A 20,253-nucleotide genomic window follows, 5' to 3' on the forward strand; every position below is an offset into this window, starting at 1 on the left:
GACATATGAACTTTATAATCCTCTACAGGATTTTTATTTGTGATTTTGATCCACTTCAAGTAGAATAACTACCATTCATTGTTTACTTAGCCATTAATCAGCTAATATGAATAACATGCTAAAGGGGGTTTATACTACAACCCCTGCAGGGATGGAAATAAAACTACCATTGCATAGCACAGGGGTTCTCAAACTTGCCTTGCTGGGCCCCCCTTGGAAATGTTTCAGGCTGTGGCGACCCCACACCCACCAGTAAGTTATCACTACAAACTGCATAGGAACGCTAAATGAAGCATGGACATGCAATCACTATGCCTGCAGTCAACGGCTGGAGCCTTTCTAAAAGTGTGTGTGAGGTGTGGGGGTAGCAACGGTTTTCAGGAATACATTTTTTTTTATTTTTAGCTAATATAAAAATGCACTTTTATTTCAGCCAAACATCAACTGTAAAATAACCAGATTACAAAATGAAACCATAGCATATTAGACCCACAGAGGCGGAAGTGTTTAAATCAACAACAACATTTGTGTCACTTGTGTTTTTGCTTCAAGATGGCTGTTGTGTGTGAATTAAGATTTCATTTTGCCATCAGAAATGGAACGAAACATCGAAAGCTTGCATACAGTATCGGTACCATGTCCTTGTAGACTCCTCCGATTTGTAAGTTCCACTTTCAAAGTCTCTTCTTCAGTGGTATGTAGACAGTTAAGAAACAGGGTTACTGACTGTAAAATGTACGTCTAGCCTTTCACAGCCAACACAGGCAATTCTGGGAGCTGGAAGTACAGTACTTGCAAACAGCAGACTTTGCCAATGATTGTAGCAATAATCCTAACATTGTCCAGGGTTGTGGCAAATTGAGGTTCCTGAACATGTACAAAAAACATTTTTTGACCAGCGCTAGCACTTTATACATAACTATATACACAAACAACCATCTGGAGACTTCATAAACACGGCAGGTGGTTTGGCTTCATATTTACTGTTAAGGATTAAGTGTAATGCTAAGGGTCTGTGCTTATTTGTATCTTTTTTCGGGGCTTTTGTATATACTGTATGAAATTATTATTTTCAGTTACTTTTTTCTAGTAACTCGACAGACGGTACTTGCACATTTAGTACCTTCTTTCCTTTGGTCATGGGCACATTCTTCTGAGGTTTTTGTGTGTCTAGACATTTTTTTTTACCTTTGGCTACAATTTGTAATTCTGTTTTAAATTCTCAATATCTAACTGCAATATAGCATTAAATCCTGTGAACAAGGCTTACAACCGTAGCCTGCACTAATCGGTTATTGGGCAAATTAACCAATAACATTGAATGGGCAAGAATGCAATTCAAGCCCACTAAATCAAGGAGCATCTCTATAATTAAAGGTAAAGTAGTAGATAAAAGGTTCTACATCAAAGGTGGAAGGGCTGAATAGCATAGACAGCAGCGCTTTACCAAGCAAACTGAAACTCTGGTGCTCCAAGACTGCTGTGGCCACTGACTGTGTACGAGGTTTCCTTGACAACAGTTGAGAAGCTGGAAGCTTTAACCAGTTCATACGTCAGGAAATGGTTGGGAGTTCCATGCTGCCTCAGCAAAGTGGGACTTTATAGTAAAGGCATACTGCAGCAACCAATCTCTGCTCTAACCGAGGAGTTTAAGTGCGCCAAAGTCCAACTGGAAATGACATTAATAGATTCACGTGACAAATGCATAAGGGAGGCAGCACCTGTGTTGAAAACTGGAAGAAAATGGACGGCAAAGAAAGTTGTGGAAGATGCTAAGGCTGCCCTTCGAGATATTATTGGGCAAGTTCAGCATGGAAAAGGAGGATTTGGTCTCAGTTCAGCTCCTCCAACATGGCACAAGGCAACCCCAGCTCAACAGAGGAAGCTGGTAGTCAATGAGGTGCAAAAGCAGGAGGAAAGGATCAGGTGTGTAAAAAGGCCATTTCCCAGGCCAAGCATGAAGAATGGATGAGATGGGAGAGCGTGGAACAATGCAAGATCGGCTGGCAAGACCTATGGACAATGGAACATAGCAGGATGAGTTTCCTCATCAGATCAGCATATGATGTTCTCCCATCACCACAGAACCTAAATCTCTGGGTGGGTGAGGATCCCTCATGTCCTTTGTGTTTATTACCTGCAACATTAAGGCACATTTTTACAGGATGTAAGGTGGGTCTTAGCCAAGGACGGTTTACTTGGCACCATGACCAGGTGCTGCGATGTTTGGCCTTAGCATTGGAAGACAAGCGTAACCTGACCAATAAGTTGCCACCAGTTCCATCAAAGCATTACACACAAAAGACAATATTCCTCTGTCCAGGAGAGCAACCACAAAGAAAAAATGTTAAAACCTAGCCTCGCCCAGCACAACTGGAAGCTGCTAGAGACTGGAATATGCTGGCAGATTTTGGTCAATGGCTTATTTTTCCACCTGAGATTGCCACCATTAACCTTCGACCAAGCACTGTCTTGTGGTCTGGACCAGCACGCCTTGTTCATCTGGTAGAGTTAACAGTGCCATGGGAAGATGCTGTGGATGAGGCGTATGAAAGGAAGAAACTTTGGTATGCTCAACTAGCTGCTGAAGCGGAACAGTGACAATGGAGAGTCCAAGTTTACCCAGTGGAGGTGGGTTGTTGAGGATTTGTGGCACACTCTACAACCCGGTTTCTCAGAGATGTCAGGTTCAGTGGCCAAGAGTTGCGTCACACAGTGAAGAACTTATCTGAAGCAGCAGAAAGGAGCAGCAACTGGCTGTGGTTGAGACAGAAAAATTCTGGATGGGGATCTCAAGCACAATAGAAAGAAAGCAACGCTGACGTACAGGTAAGTAAGCTGGGCTGAGCTGAGTGGGGGATGGAGGGGGGTGATGCTGAGACACCAGAATCACCATTGAGCCCTCTTGAGGTGTCGTGGGCTAGTCAACGAAACACAGAGGATGGAAGGTGCCCACTTGAAGACCCCAGAGATTTACCCTACTTAGCTCAATCCAGACGGTTGTCATGCTGATGCACTGGGGAGAGCGCACTGGGTTGATCCCCAGAGCCAGCATCGCAGCCGTTGTGTGTGCTGATGCGCTGGGGAGGCAAAATGAGCTGATCCCTGGAGCCAGCATTACACTTCAGCAATCAACACCAGACAGAAGGATATCTACATCATCAGATGGAAAACAACGCAAATGGATGGAGATGCAGCTGGATCACATTAGTTTACTGCAAAGCTACATCTTAGTTGGTGCTTATCTTGGCGAGAGCAGAGTTCAAATCAGCATGAAGTTCAACATCTACTCTCATGTAATGGAAATCTTGCTTTTGCTGTGTCCCGTACCACAGTGTTATATTTTTAATATACACTCCGACAGTTAGAAAAAATAATTAAAAAACCTACCTAACAAGTAAATAAGTAATTCCTTACTTTACTTACCTATGATATGTGAATAAAACAATATCAGGAATATTTAAAAAAAAAAAAACACACACAACAAATAAATACTGTGATACCGACGTGTGGCAAAGTGCCTGCCCCTGTGTGTATTATATGTTGTGAGTTAATGTTGGTGTATAGTCATTGGTACACGGGATATAAACGGGTCTGTGTAACACGAGCGTTTAAAATCTATAGTTGTATTTAGGCACGAGGATTGCACAGCACTTCACGTGCAAGTAAAATGTAATAACATGTGAGCACGGGGAATTGCACTTTATTACTTCACATGCAGTTGTATCGCGACTCCAACTGAATGACTGATTAGCAATCGAGTCTCGGTACAGCTGCATAAAAGCTGCATGTTTTCACCCACTCTGGGTTGTGTGTTCGGTGAGTGGAGAACGGGATTGAAGACGGAGGTAATTGTGATAATTGTAAGAAAAATAGAAGCTCACCGTGTGTCTATGTAGTCCGTTTTGTTTGTCTATTTATTTTGGCGAAAGTGCAGTGTCAAGTGTTTTTGTTTGTTGCAACCTTTTTCTTTCCCGACTGTCTGTTCACTTATTAAATGCTGAGCGAGACCATTCGCTCAGCTCCACCAAACTCCACCTCTCTGTTGCTTATTTCCTGGCTCTGGTCTGATGCCACCCACTCCGGCCGTCTTTGTGACAGGACGCCACGGAATACAGTAAAGGAACATGTTTCTTGTAAACAATGCAGGGGGTTACACTAACAATATGCACACACAAATCACAACAGGTACAGTAAAACAACATAATGAAATAACACATTTTCTCACACGATGCTCTGCAATGAAACAATACCTGCTTGGCTTGCAGAGACAGTTTAAAAGTGAAAGGTGCTGAAGAGAGAGTGGCAGCATGTCTAGTTTCTCAGGGCAGAGATTTCACTGAGAAGGTGCATTGCAGATGCCCAAACTAATTAGTTTAGTTCTTTGGTCGGGTGAATGAATAAACCAGAATCTCAGGACCTTATCTCCTGCTTGGAAACATGTGCTGTACTCCCAGATAACATAAAGGATTTTAGGAATAATACCAAAATATTAGTTCTCAACTCTCATTATTTTTTTTTGTTTAAGTAATTATCTATAGAACATCCAGAACATATAATTTATAACCCCTGCATGCTGCAAGTAATAGGTTGCATATGCAGTTATTTGGTTCAAGGTAAAAGGTACATAGTTACATTCACTTTCACAGGGGAACATGCCTGTGCCTCTACAGCTAAAACTACCTCTGGGGAACATAAAAGAAACCAGACTGTCAACACAACCGGCTTTCTGATCAAGAAGGACGCATGTGTAAAGCTCCAATAAAAAGGCTCTAAGGAAATGTATTTCAGTAAACTAAACATAAACTTCTTTCACTTGCATTGACGGAAACACGGACAGGTTAATTCACTTTGACAAGACATGCTCAATCGAAAGCAAGGTGACTGAACATATTTACGGTTTACAGAGGAGTTCTTCACCATATGACCAGAGTGGCATTGATATACAATGTGAAACCACAACTTGCATTTTTAGCATCATTATCAGTGTGTGTTCCTGTGTCGTTTTCAACAGCTTGCCCTTGTCTTATCTTCTTATTAACCTGTCACCATATTCACTGCGGCGCTGCTGTTGCGCACGACCCAGCAGTCGTGACTAGTGTGTGTGTGTGTGTGTGTGTGTGTGTGTGTGTGTGTATATATATATATATATATATATATATATATATATATATATATATATATATATATATATATTAGTAAAACATATTGTACATTAAATAAATATGTGACATGCATTGAGTATATCTCGTGAAATCAATATTCTACAGAACAATTTTGCACGCACACTATAAATAAAACGTTATCTTGACACAGTAACGGTACATGCATTTATACAAACTTCACAGTAAGCTTTTAATTGTTACATTTCAGTTCTCATACTACTGCAATGTCGTCTGTTTTCTGTTTTCTATATCATCTAGCCGTATCATATTCCTCGGTTATTTCATGCCACTGATATTAAACTAATATACAACCACACGAATTCTGCGGTGCTTGTTTTTGTTTTTTTTTTTTACCTGTGTTCCTACAACAGCAATCTGCGGCAGCTGGATAACATCGGAGCCCACTGTGTTGAAGACATCCTGAAGTTTGTTTATTACTGGGATAAGAGCCTCCATGTTTCGAGGAAAAGGAGAGTTTATAAAATAAATGAACAATCCTACTGTAGTGACGCACTGAAAGTCATCCAATGTCTCTCACAGTTCCACCATCCAACCCGGCCCTCAAAACGACTGCGCTTATCCACGCTGCACTCTGGGGCTTGTTGTTCTCGGAGAAGGAACTGCAGCCGCAGTTATTAGCGCAGAAGCGAGGAAAATAAACTACAAATCCCAGCGGCGGAAACGTACGAGAATCCCCGAGTCTCCTGGCGCTGGGAAAACTGGGGTTTGTAGTCCTTTATAGGAAACGATGTCAATGTTCCGGGCTTATTTCACGTTTTATAAGATATAAATACAGTATTTATTGTTGTTTATGAAAGTAGTAGAGACTTTTCTTTTGCTCTATCAGTTTATCCTCCATGGAAAGGCATAGGGAATGAATGCGCAGCAAAGCAGTTTAAACAGTTGATAACTTTTAATGGAACAGCCAACCTCAAATAATTTTATTTTATTTTATTTTATTGTTTTCCCTGACAGTTTACCTGGTTCTAGGTTCTGTTGATCCGATATTGACATATCCAATTATAGTTTTTCTCTATATCGGTCTATAAATTTAAAGGTTGGTTCACACTGGGCATACGATTCATACAAACGCACAAGCTTGCTTTCAAATCGTAGACGCTACGGACGAATTGGTAGATTTCACTTTATTAGCGTCAAGTTGGTGACGTCACTCGCGTTCAACCAATCACACGCCTTTCTCTTTTAGAATGTTACAATAAAATAAATTATACTCGTATAGATGTAGCGGAAAATGTCTGAATAACTGACAATTAAGCATGTATTGTACCATAAATGAACAGATAAATAATCAGAATGAAAACTAACAACTCAGGAATTTAAACCTTGTTTGATGTGTGTCTCTCAGCAGTCTACGTACGTGTTTACTGAAAGCAGGATGGTTAAATTGAGCGGGACAGCTGAACACAGTCTGACCGAATGTGGGTGATTTTACCATGAAACTGAATAGTGGAATTTTCTGTCAATCACACAATAATATATATATATATATATATATATATATATATATATATATATATATATATATATATATATATATATATATATATATATTATGGCTCACTTTTTTGCTATTAAACCTAAAAAAAAATATTTAAAAAATAGTTGCTGTGGTTACACAGTGTATAAGTTAAATGCGGCTGTGCGCATGACTCCCAAAACCTCCAGAAGAGTGACTTCCTCAACCCATTCAAATAATGTGACAAAACGGCATTTCACTGCAGTGACTTTTTCAGGACACTGATTGATTAAATGTAGGGTGTATGGCAGCTCTCCATACCTCTTCTTATTGAAAAGATATATACAACTCCATGAGATGAGACATCAGTCATATTGTATACGTAGAGTATCTACAACAATTTTACAGTAAACAGATTTTACTTAAAAAAATATTGAACCAGCATAACCAACTCTTGAACCAGCATGACCAGTTAAAACCAGCACAGTACCAGCTCTGACCAGGACATATCAATTTCACCTATTCTAGGTTTTACTACAAGTTTGATTAGCCACAGTGTCTTGGTAACAAGCTCAATTGTGTCTTATTAGACTCTTAGTAAAACTAGAGATGGATCAAACTGCTAGATGGGACCAGTTAAATGAAGCATTTCTGTCCTACCATAGTGGTTTCCTAAGCAAGGAACAAATGCAGAGAGAACTTGAGACCCACCAGTTACAAGATGAACCCCTGGAAACGTTTGCTTGGATAAAACATGAACTATAGCTGGGGTGGCCAAACTGTGGCTTGTGAACCACAAGCGGCTCTTCTCCACTTGTTGTGCAGCTCGCGGTGAAAATCTAGGTAACACATTGTGGCTTGATAAAACTGGAGGAAGAGAAGAAAGAATAATAAACATGAGAAATAAAAAGGGAGTAAAATAAACACGTTCACTTGCTTTCTTATTTCCATTCATGTTTACTGTTGTTCACCCTCTTCTCTTCCATCTAACCAGTACGTTTGACCCAGTGGCGTCAAGCGTGAGAATCTTTGACACTCAACGTTCGTGACACTCAACGTTTGTGACACTCAACGTCTGTGTATTGCGCTCACTTTCAATTGAAGTTTGTTGTGATTTTTATCTTGTTTTTGAAGACCAGGGACAATTTTTCTTTGCATATTTACTGTTTCGGTTCGTTTCACCAAGAAAATTGCATTAAGTAAACTCTCAACTAAGAAAAGACAATATGAGGATGGAAAATGAGGTTTCAAGGCAGAATGCGAAGAAGAATTTGCATTTACAGAAGAAAGCAGTAAACCTCTGTGCCTTCTCTGCAACAAAACGCTTGTGCACTTCAAGGGAAGCAACCTGAAACGCCACTTTGAAAGTAATCATAGCAGTTTTTCATCTGAATATCCTCCTGTATCCGAATTGAGGAAGAAAAAGATAACCTCTTTAAAATCACGTCTCAGCAGCCAGCAAATGCTGCTATCTGCATTTAGTAAAGAAGCTGATGTAACAACTGAAGCGAGTTTTGCTATTACGTGGAATGTTGCTTGTGCCAAACATCCTTATTCTGAAGGAGAATTTATTTAAAAGAACATTGCAGAAGTGGTGGCAATTTTGAATCCCAAAATAAAAAGCTTCAAAAGTTAGTAATCCAAATTCCATCTTCACGCCACACAACAGAAAGACACATCTCACTGATCAGTGCTGAAGTTGCAACCAGTATGAAAAATGACTTGTGTAACTTGCGAGCATTCAGCTTAGCGCTTGACGAGTCTACAACATATAAGACAAACCTCAGCTAGCAATATTTGTTCGCTATGTTTCATCTGATATGGACGTAAAAGAAGAAATGTTGGACTTGGTAGCTCTAAAAGAAACACCCCGTGGTACCAACATTAAGAATGCACTGGATAGCGCATTGTAAAATTCTGCCCTATCCCTGGACAAACTTGTTAGTGTTGCTACTGATGGTGCACCTGCAATGGTAGGAAAACACATAGGTCTCATCAGACTCATGAAAAGTGATCCCAGGTTTCCTGACTTTCTGCCTGTTCATTACATCATCGTGAACATCTCGTGGGCAAATATTTCAAGGGTGAAAATGCTTTGGAGACAGTCCTGCAAATTTTCAATTTTATCTGCACAAATGGGAAAACTCACCGACAATTCAAAAATGTTATTGAAGAGCTTGGTCTTGAAAATAAACCTGACGCTCTTTCCCTATTCTGTGTGGTGAGGTGGTTATCAACATGCATCGTCTTAAGCAAGTTTATGGAACTTCTGGAACCAATCAAGGCATTCCTTGAAGAAAAAAAGTCATAGCCACAACTGGAGGACCCACAGTGGCTTGCAGACCTTGCGTATCTCACCGATGTCATGCAGTATCTGCAATGTCTGAACTTGGCACTAGAGGGCAGGATAAGCTCATTTCTGACCTTATTCAGACTCTCTTTAGCTTCCAGAACAAGCTGAAGCTTCTTCAAAGGGATGTTAAATCGAGAGACTTTAACCACTTTGTCTGCCTTAAGAATATAGAAAGTTTCACCAAAACGAAAGTAGGAGAGCAGAGACTCAAGGAAAACAACAGCAAATTGCAAGGACTGCTGGATAATTTTTGTGGCAGATTTGAAGATCTGAACAAGTTTAAACCACGCTTTGCTTTTCTTGTAAATCCCTTCATGGTTGATGTGGTAAATGATGATCCCTAAACCCCTGGTAACAGATACATTGGCTGTGGAAATGGAACTACTGGAATTCCAGGAGGAGCTCCTCCGTACTGCCCTGACAACATACCAACCTGACTTCAAGAGGCGAGCTCCTCCGTACTGCCCTGACAACATACCAACCTGACTTCAAGAGGCAAGGTCCACTGTACTGCCCTGAAAACATACCAACCTGACTTCAAGAGGCGAGCTTCTCCATACTGCCCTGACAACTTACCAACCTGACTTCAAGAGGCTCGCCTCTAGGTTGGAAACCCACTAGGCATCCATCAAAATGGTATGGCGAGTACAATGTAAACATTTTTGTTTAAAAAAAAGTGGTTTGTAGGTGCATGTTAGAGAGTGTGAATGTGCACCTGCTAGTCTACAGTGAAAATTATGTTTTGAACTGTACCAATCACTTTTGAAATAAGCACAGTGCATTTGTCATAGCCCTCATATGTCGGGTTTTTGTTTTTTGGTGTTTTCTGATGACTTTTATCCAATCCTTTATCAGGCTTTAAATCGTTTGAATGCTTTTTCACTTTGATTTCAAAGCAGAATGAAGAAAATTAATTCAAAGAAAAGTGCAGCATTTTAACAACTGTCTCAAAAGTCATTGGAAAACATCAAAAATCGGAAGCCCTATCTGTCAAGAAAGCACTCATACGTATCAAATGGTAGAAAAGAAAGGTGGCACTGCAGACTAGCTGTCATTAAAAACCTGCTCACATAGTGAAGTTTTTCATTGCTGTGCTGATGTTGGTTATATTAACAATTGTGTTTGGAATAATCAGTTAACAAAACATTGTTTACATATAGTTTTAGCTGATCTTAGTTTTATGGCTTCATAGAAAATATTATAAGTCTGTCCAAATACTTTTTGGTCCAATGTTACCATTTCTTGCCCTGTGGCTCTCGGCCATATTATGATTTTGGTGTGTGGCTCTTCAGGTCATGAAGCTTGGCCACCACTGAACTATAGCTTCATTTATCTCAATAGCCATGAAGCTCAAGTTACACAGTATATTATTGGCCGCCTGCACCCTGACCTTAAGATCGTACTAAGGTGACTGCATTGGAACGACTTGTACAAAAGGGAAAGGTACTTCAGCAGGACCTCAAGGAGGATCTTATATACATGAAGGCTGGGACCCTCGATTCAAGTAATGCTGGGTCAGATGCCGATAAAGCAAAACAACCCCAAATTAAAGAAACAGATGGAAGGCAACTTTTCCTGGAAAACCAAAACCACTTCAATCAAATGCTGATGTGGAGTGCTGCTTCTGTCATATGCTTGGACACTACAAGTCTTCATGCCCAAAATTGAATTGCAAGCCTCCAGGAAGAGTGATAGCGGTCACCCAATCCCTCACGACCAGGGAAACTCCATAGGGAAGGCCTAGCATCAGGGGCAGGAGCCTTCCTGTTATAGTCTGCAACCCTTGAGCAAGAAATTGCTGCTATGTCTTCTGAACACCTCTCCGAGTCACATACACTGGGGTTGTGGCAGAGAAGAAATGCAGTAACAGAGATGGATATTGTGCACAATACAAAAATCACACCACGGTCCAGACATGGAGGGTTACCCATAGTTGATGTGGAGCTCTGTGGAACAAAACAGACAATGGCTCCACTCAATGTTTATTGTCTGACAATCTGCTCAGTTTTCGGGAAGAAAAGAATCGCTAGATGAAGGATTGGCAAGGCAGTGATGTGACCCTCGCAGCTAATATTAAGTGCTCTCCTTTAGGTCTATTAGTTGTTAACATAACTGCATGTGGACATTCATGGACACTACACCAGCAAGAACTGAACCATATTTGCTCACTTAACAGCAGTGCTATCCCTAAAACAGATTTCAATTTATCCCTCTTCTAACTGGGTAAGCAATGCTTCTCTGACAGGGCAGAAAAGTCCTGCACCTAGTTAGTGGGGCAGGGCAGCAAAGCCCTGCTGATTTTAAATTTACTGTGTTTATTATTTAAAATGAAATGTATTTTTTGTTTATTGTAGAACAGGTGAATGTATTATGATTTTTTTCGTGTTTAATTAAAAACATGATGTATTAGTATGATTTAAGAATGTATGGTTTTTGTGTTGAAAAAGACAGTGTTTTGTTTATTGTGTGGCAGCATGGATGGGGTTAAAAGCCTATCCACTAAACTCGTGCAGAACGTGACCATCTCCAGACTGATTAATTTAGTGTTAATCTGGAGATGGTCACATGTATAAAAACTCATCAGCTTTCGTGTTCAGGGTGAGTGTTCATGGGGAGAGAATGAGAGCGAGTGGACAAAATCAGAATCAAAACCGAAAGTAAAAAGATAAATAAGCAATTGCTACTCATGCTGGGAAGACCAGCACATGGTATTTGTTTGGGTCAGTTTTGTGTTTTTTGTTTGAGATCTTTTTTTTAGTTAGACCTTTTATTTTGCTTTGTGAGCATTGTTTTGTTAAAATATCTCTCTATGAAGATAGCTTTTTTGTTCATGCCTTTCACCTGAGTATCTGCCTGTGTGTTGTTTCTGTCAGCTGTCTGGTCTTGGAACGTCAACCCCCAGCTACCCTGTCACACGTCGTTGCAGGGTGGGATCTAGTGCTTTGATGGACCCAGGCCAGAGCAGATACTGCAGGTGAATTTTTTTTTATTTGAGGGAAAAATGGGAAACAAAAGAAGGCAGCAGCCACCGGAGGTGCGGTGGAAGGAACCTGAGAAGAGACATGCTGCACCCTGACTAGGACCCCCGGACTGGGAGGCAGAACAGGAGCAGTGGAGGTCTGAAGGGGCCCCCCTTTGCATTATGTGCAGAGAGTTCGGGCATGACCAGGAGGACTGCCCCTGCGAAGGCCCATGCTTCTGGGAGGCCTGTAAAATAGGGACAGTGTCGGGTGCACCTAATGGTTTTGGCTGCTAGAACAGCAGACACCATCACGTCCATCGCCCAGTGGGAGGACGAAGAGGAGTGGTGTACAAATTGCCTACATTATGGGCATGAGGACAGGAAGATTGCCTGCTGTTTCTGCCTCCACCAGCAGAGGAAGATTACCTGTTTCCGCCCCCACCATCAGAGGAAGACGAGGAATACCTGCCGTCTCCTCCCGAGGGTCCACTGCTGCCATCGCCTACCAAGTGTTACTTTTAGTTGTCTTTCACTACAATTGCGTATTATAGAAAATGGGTGTGATTAATCGATTAATTAATCGTCCGAATGGGGTGATTAATTGATTAAAAGAAAATGCCAAGATTAAAACCCCTAGTTCTTATCTATAAACAACAGTAACACATTTAAAGGACTTGTTGTCTGTAGCCTGGTGTTTTACCTTTTTAAAACACCCGTATACTAATTGTAACAGGGGAGACCTGGACTGGCAGTCTGACATATGCACGATGCTGCAAGAAGAGGCAGTCATGGCAGTGACACAGAAGTGGGGAAGAGGGTATGTGGGCTTTCCCTCTCTCTGAGTGGCTGGGAGGCGGGCCTTGGGGGGGATTGCTGGGCTATAAATTAATAATCTGTTGTTTCCTCAGATCTGCCCATCTAGACCAGACCGAGCCAGCGGAAGAGCGGCTAGCCCCGACCGTGGACAAACGGGAAAGAAAATAAAAAGAAACTCAACGAGAAGACGCAAACGAGAGAGAGAGAGAGAGAGAGAGAGAGAGAGAGAGAGAGAGAGAGAGAGAGAGAGGGGGGGGGGGGGGAATCCTTGGGCAGACCCCAATAGTGTGCCAGGTAGCTGAGGAAACGGTGAAGTAGGACAGAGACCCAGGCCGTGCAGGTAGCGACGGACGGGGTGACGCTGCCGAGTGCAGCACCTTTTATTTGTAGTTTGATTACTGTTTTATTTTCCTTTTTTTCTTTCGCCTTTTGTTTTGATTATTCTTTTGAGCACCTGCAACTGTTTACCGGCTTCGGTATTCTTGTGGTCCTGTTTACCATAGTTGGCTATGCAGGCTACGGACAACAGCCCCCTCTTCGGGCTAAACATAAAGCAAAGGAAAAGAAAATAAGTAAATAAAACAGGGCACCTGTGTGGTGTTCCAATTACACTTCTGTGTTAGTGAATTCCCCCCCATGAATGAGTGAATGTCCAAACAACAATTCAATGGCAAAACAGTCTGTATTTATTGAAGTAAAATAAGTGTTCGCCCCCTCTACCAGCAATGGTACCACAATTAGTAATCCAAGCGATGCACAGCAAGTGCTCTCCCATAGTCCTTGTTGTGCAATGAGTGCACATGCTCTCCCATGGTCCTTGTTGTGCAGTGAGTGCAAGTGCTTTGGGTGGTTGTGCTGGCTGTGAAGCAACAGTTCCCTGGCTCCTTTAGTCTGCAATAGACAATGACAAAAACAAAACAAACACACAGTGCTCCGGCTCGTTACTCACTTAAACGTAAGGGGCTGTACTCGCGCAGCTGTGTTCCTTTGTACTAACAAAACTCCTCTCCATGATCAGCCCGGCAGCTGATTGCAATGGAGTCGTTCAGTGTACTAGCAGGTACGTGCTTCTTCCAAGATGGCCGGCCTTCACTGAACGAGGCCGTGACGGAGGATATTTAGGGGAAGTAGCCCCAGCAATCTGATGTGCTTACGGGTAGGACTGAGAAAGGAAACAATCTATTTGTAATTGTGAGTGAAGTGTTTTGTTTGTTTATAATATAGTTGGGTAGAGCCAGCATTATTATTTCAGTGGACAAGCTGACCAAAAAAAAAAAAAAATAGAAAGAATTGTTTGATTTGTGAACATTGTGTTTGTCATTGTCTGGAGCACCTGCATCACCCCTACACCTACGCACTGCAACCCACACGTTCACAGATGTATATCTGTACAACAATAAAAAAGATGATTACAAACAGAGAGAGGGAGGGAGCAGTTACAGTCTTCAAACACATCATTGACAGCTGTTCTGAATAGTGTTGGTTTTCTGATGCAGATTACACAACAATTCTGTGTTTGCATCTGTACATACCCCAAAATAGAAACCCCAATGTCGTAGGCTAGTTGACAAAACACAGAGGACCGAAGATGCCCACTTGAAGACTCCAGAGATGTACCCTACTTAGCTCAATCCAGACAGTTGTCATGCTGATGTGCAGGGGAGACCGCACTATGGTTGATCCCCGGAGCCAGCATCGCAGCCGTTGTGTGTGCTGATGCGCTGGGGAGGCAAAATAAGCTGATCCCTGGAGCTAGCATTACATTTCAGCCATCAACATCAGGCAGAAGGATTTCTACATTATCGGATGGAAAGAAACGCAAATGGATGGAGATGCAGATGGATCGCATTAGTTTACTGTAACGCTGCGTCTTAGTTGATGCTTATCTTATTCAATCAACATGAAGTTTTAATATCTACTCTCATGTAATGGAAATCTTAATAAAGTTCAATTAGGTAGGAGATTTGTATAGGGGAAAAAGAAGGTTTTAAAAATACAATTTGCCAAAGATATCCCGTTAAGGATAGTTGTTGTTTTTTCTAGAGTTGTTTTTTCGTTTGCGTGCTTAAAGACAAAGAAGCTGTGCAAGTGCAACAAGAGCCATATTTCTATACAATAAATATATATCAAGAAATACAGTACAATTAACACCAAGATACACAGATAACAGTCTTGTTACATCAGGGTTAGATACGAGTACAGGTGAAATAAAAAATACCACAGATTGGGTTAAGTGCAGGATTAACTACAATAAAATAGGGAGCAGATAAGTGCAAGTTAAAGTGCATTAAAGGCAGAGTGCTATATTGTCCAGAAGGGACGAAGTTCAGTTTTAAAGGTGTTGTCTGAAGAGGTGTGTCTTGAGGAGGCGCTGGAAGGTGGTCAGGGACTGGGCAGACCTGACAACCGTTCTACCACTTTGCGGCTAAGGTGGAGAAGAAGCGGGCTCTGAAGGAGGAGGTACAGCCAGTCATCTAGTGCAGGCAGAGCGTAGAGGTCAGGTGGGGGTGTAGGGCAAGATATGGGTCTGGAGGTAGCTGGGTGCAGTCTTGCCAAGGCATCAGTAGGCGAGTACAAGAGTCTTGAACTGGATGCGAGCGGTGATCGGGAGCCAGTGGAGTGAGCGGAGCTGTGGAGTAGCGTGCAAGGAGCGAGCCCGAGAGAACACCAGGCGAGCAGTGGAGTTTTGGATGAGCTGGAGTAGATGGGTGGTGGATGCAGGGAGGCTGGCCAGGAGGGAGTTGCAGTGGTCTAGGCGGTAGAGTACCAGGGCCTGTTGCTTGAAAGAATCAACAGGTAAGTGCTAGAGTGGAGATGTTCTGGGAGTAGGAGAGGAAGGGATCCAGGGTTACTCCGAGGTTCTTTGAGGGAGAGAGCATGGTAGATTCTAGAGGAATGGAGATTGAGAGAACAGAGGAGGAGGGAAGATGAGGAGGGGAAGAAAAGGAGTTCAGATTTAGAGAGGTTGAGTTTGAGGTGATGCGAGTTCATCCAGGAGGAGATAGCAGACAGACAGGCAGATATATGGGAGGGGATGGTGGGGTCAGAGGGGGGGGAGGAGAGGAAGATCTGAGCATCATCAGCATTGAAATGGTATGAGAATGACCACAGGATGCGATGAGGGGGCCCATGGAGAGGATGTAGAGAGAGAACAGGAGAGGACTCACGCCAGGTTACCTGGTAGGTGTGGTCGGAGGGATAGGAGGAGAAGCAGGCCAGAGCAGTGCCAGAGATTCCCAGGTCAGCAAGAGAGGATAGGAGAATAGAGTGATCGACAGTGTCAAAGGCAGCAGAGAGATCGAGATGTCCGTTTGCTTTTCGGGCATAAAGTTTCTCATTTCTGATGCATGACTCCAGATCTTCCTGAACACAACTGCCCACAGAGAAACTAGTGCTTGCACTTCCTCAGCATCCCAAGGCTGTACTTTTCTCTCATCACACTCAGTGTAGGGCATGTTGTTTGTTGTTGGTCTTTCTGGAGTGTACTGACTGATGCAACGTAATGACGAAAATCTTTAACCCCGCCCCTGGTCCGGCTTGGCTCTCATCCGGATTCAAATGTCTTGTGAGACTGGAGTTTGGTTCTCGCTCGGCTCGACAAATAGCCAATGGAGAACCACCTGTATCCGTACCGTCCTAGTCGGATGTGGCAGTGGAGAAGGGGTATGAATGATTGATTGATGCAGGCTGCTTCAGGCAGTTGAGTTGATCTCTGTGATGGGATACCACCCCTGTGTGTGTTATGTATTATTTTGTATTTGTGGTATTATTATTTAAAACATATTGTTTAATTTATATAAAACACAATGTTTTGTTGTTTTTTGTAGCATGGATGGGGTTAAACTTCCCCATCCATGATAAATCCGTGCAGAATATGACTGTCTCCAGATTGATTGATTGATTAATGTATTATTCTATCAACCCGCATCTTTGGCTGATGGAGAAGTGTGTGTTCACGGGTGGAACGAGCGAGCGAGACAGTAAGAACTGAAACTAAAAGAATGTAACAATTGCTAGGCGCACTGGTGAAAAGTTCACAAGGGCGATACTTGTTTTATTTAGTGCTCAGTCTGTTTTGGTTTGTTTATTGTTTTGGCCAATGAGCCATTTTGTTTTGTAAAGTGTTTTCTTTTCTGTCTAAACCTTTCATTTTTACAGTAAATCTGCGCACCAGTGCAATTCACCCACCACTCTGTTTCCATATCTTTCCTGGTCTGACGTCACCACAAGCTATCCTGCCACAATCTCAGAGAGGTTGATTTATTTGGTTGAATGCAGCTGTCAGTTTGGAAGTGTAGTGCTCTTGCAGTTGACAAAGAAAGAGCTGTGTGTACACACTGAGAGTATGTGTCACCAGTGCAGCAGTACCACCACATTGCTCCCATGGTGAATGAAAAAGGTTTCCTGGGTGCCAGCCAGAGATGAGAGGTGGGCTTGAGAGGTGTTTTGGGGGAACCCTTTATAAAAAATCTGTAACAGGGCCTATTTCTTTCCACACCATTATGAATCTGTATACAACATTTCAGACGGATCCAGTAAGGCATTCTGAAGTAGTAATGGTTTCAAGCTTTCATAGAAGCATCCAGACAAATAAGAAAATGTATAAAAAGCACCTCTGCAGCAGGCTTGCACACATAACAATGTTTTGAGTTTTCCGAGACTTCTGGAGTGCCTTTACGGAAGCAGCTGGGTCGTGCAGCAGGAGACATGTTGCTAAGGAACTAATTGAGCAGGTAAGCTCTCCAGGCAGTCCTGATTTGCTAGGGGGCGTGTCCGGGGAGGCTGCGTGGAGCTCAAAAAGTGTCTGCGCCACAGCTCGAGGCCACAGAACGAGGCCACAGCACGGCCATAGCCATAGACTAGTGCTGAGCGAAAGATTGCTGTGCTATTTTTGTTTGTGTTGCAGACTCGTATCAACCTGTGAGCTGAAGCTATGGAGCCAGCACTAACTCCGGGAGCATCAACCCCTGCACACGATCAAAACTCAGGAAAGCTACCACTCCACAAGATTAACTGCTATGGAACCCTTGAACTGCAAGACGTTGCTCGTGATGAGGTTGTGTGAAGAGGCAGGAGTTGTCATGAGAAGGCCGGGACTCAGAAGTAGGTTAGTTTCGGGGAGGTTGATCCCAGACAGTGTATAGAGAGGGTTTGCGTAGAGTAGAAGGTTCCTGGAGCTGAACGTTCATTTTAGATGGTCTAGCGCTTGCTATTTGTGTGGCAAACTTAAGAAAATGTATAAAAAACACCTCTGCATGTTAAAATCAGACATGTAGATTTAATTTATGTGCATAAATTGCTCTATAAAATAATACATGTAGCGTGACTGTAATTATAAAGAAAATAAGATCCAAAAGGATGAATTACATACACAGAATCATTTTACAGTTTATTTTACAAGGTACACATTTTGTTCAGTTTGACAATTTAAAGTGTGTAATAATTCTGACAATCACGGCCATATATGTATATACAATCTATTATTTTACATTCAAAGTTTCTTTTTCTTTTTTTTATTTAAACACGCCCAATAATTAACAGACTTAAATGAATTGCAAGACAAGAACAAACTATACATATATTTAAATCATTAGTACTGTAATTGCATTGGGACTGAAGAGATGGAAAAACATCACAAAATACAATAACCAACAAGAATAACAAAAACAAAACCACAAAAGTTGGGAACATATTTTATACCCAGTATGTAATATATCTTTCTTTTTCTCTTTTTTAAATGACACATTTTTAAGATTCAAAATACAGCATTTATTAATTTATTTGGAATTTATATATTTTTTTTAAACAAGGAGGCACATAAACTTGTTCATAATATACTTTTACATAATGTTCATGTAATGTCAGGAGGACGTCCACTCTGCGGCTACAAGTTGACATCAATAGTCAGTCAGACCGATGGATGGATAAATCAAGAATCTGGTCATCCAAGCTTAAAATCCCCAATCTGAACATCACTGGAGGTAAGCTGCATTTCAGAGCTATATCTAATACTTGCAGGAATTTCTTTGCTGCAAGAAAAGCTTTTAAAAAACTGACTTGCAGCACAAAACAGACCACAGATGATTTGAAAGAAGTGTTCAAAGAAACACCACTGTTTTGCTGTAGAAGCTCTTCCTTGTTCTCGTGCAACCTTCTGTATTATTCGAGATTACTGAGATAAGACAAGACAACTGCCAGCTGAAGCACCAAGTTATGTGAATAAGAAAATGTCAGAAATATGTTTAGGTGTCATCTCTTTGTCTTACTGCAAATGCAATGACAAGTGTTCCCAGCTGATGTTTTTACAATGGTCAGTCTTGGTGCACATCCAGGGGTTGGTCCATTCAAACAACTCATTTTTTCTTCTTTTCATTCCTAGTGTTAAAATATACAAACCTACTAAAAACCAATTATCGCATCAGTATTCGATCAGATTGTATTGTTGAGAATGGAGGTGGATGAGAAGAAAACTAAATCTGTCTACGGAGCAAACAGCAGAAAGTGGCTTGTATTGAAAGCCTATGCACATTCACAGGACGGTGTGTTTCAGAGACTGTCTGGCGGGCTGTCCTGTGAGGCTGCAGGGTCTGCGCTGGGTTCGGGCTCTGGCTCGGTGAAGTCCCCCTTCACCGCCATCTTGATGACCTTCAGCCACTTGTTTTTGAGCTCCTCGCTCTCCGCTGAGAAGCCGTGCACAGACTTGGACTGGGTCAGTTTGAAACTGTGCGGCAGGTCCCCGCTGCGCTGGCTCTCCTCCACCGTGTACCCCAGCAGAGGAATCGTCGCCTGGGCTTTCACATCCTGACAGGGGGAAGAGAGTGATTTGTAGAAGTCAGAAGACAACATGAAATAAGAATACAGCAAAACTAAAGATGCTTTTTGAAATTATTTACCTGTGGGGCTCCGTACAAATACAAAACCAGCGCTTCGTTTTTGGGGATGACACACCAAGCTTTCTGCCACTGTTTTGTCTTCTCTAAATACTGCAGGAATCCACAGATAATGCTGTTTCCAGAGACTTCAGCAGCCTCAATCTATAGAACAAATGACATGCTGGTTATTCCTTTAATGTTTTCAGAAAGTAAATGCATTTGTTCATTGTACACATGTTATTATTATAATACATTTATAAACGACTGAGTGATTCTTGTTGAGCTAATGTTCTCATTAACCGCCCGTGTAACCCAAGTATAACTGTATATTGCTCAGGATACAGTAAACTGGGGCTTGAGGGTCGCAGGTTTGGGTTTTGGTATTTTTTTTTTCTTTTTTTTTTTAGATTTTATTGTAAATCTTTTTTATGAATGAAACTAATCAAAACACATGATGTTGTTTTATTTCTTTTTAAATGATTTGCCTTGGGATCATTCATGATGAAAAGGTTCTATAAAAGTGTATGTTTTATTATTATTATTATTATTATTATTATTATTATTATTATTTATTATTATTATTATTATTATTACTACTGTTATTTAAT

The 20,253-nt window shown here is 41.7% G+C and overlaps 2 protein-coding genes across 8 annotated transcripts in view; both read right to left on the reverse strand.

The window, feature by feature from the left end:
* LOC121319544 (dynamin-1-like protein) overlaps positions 1–5,728 on the reverse strand; it is a 28,825-nt gene extending 23,097 nt beyond the window's left edge. For 3 of the 4 annotated variants that reach the window (XM_041257095.1, XM_041257096.1, XM_041257094.1), the window contains exon 1: positions 5,520–5,728. In XM_041257095.1, the coding sequence (XP_041113029.1) occupies positions 5,520–5,621 (102 nt within the window). In that variant the 5' untranslated portion in view covers positions 5,622–5,728. The remainder of the gene's footprint in view (positions 1–5,519) is intronic. The other variant, XM_041257097.1, reaches the window with a different exon arrangement.
* Positions 5,729–18,113: 12,385 nt separating this feature from the next.
* The window catches only part of LOC121319545 (FYVE, RhoGEF and PH domain-containing protein 4-like), a 132,015-nt gene continuing 129,875 nt past the window's right edge, over positions 18,114–20,253 (reverse strand). For 3 of the 4 annotated variants that reach the window (XM_041257101.1, XM_041257100.1, XM_041257102.1), the window contains 2 exons: positions 19,667–19,807; positions 18,115–19,574 (listed from right to left, as the gene is read on the reverse strand). In XM_041257101.1, the coding sequence (XP_041113035.1) occupies positions 19,320–19,574; positions 19,667–19,807 (396 nt within the window). In that variant the 3' untranslated portion in view covers positions 18,115–19,319. Of the gene's footprint in view, positions 19,575–19,666; positions 19,808–20,253 lie in introns of all 4 variants that reach the window. The other variant, XM_041257099.1, reaches the window with a different exon arrangement.

This window comes from Polyodon spathula, chromosome 8 (assembly GCF_017654505.1).
Source record: "Polyodon spathula isolate WHYD16114869_AA chromosome 8, ASM1765450v1, whole genome shotgun sequence".
Lineage (NCBI taxonomy): Eukaryota > Metazoa > Chordata > Actinopteri > Acipenseriformes > Polyodontidae > Polyodon > Polyodon spathula.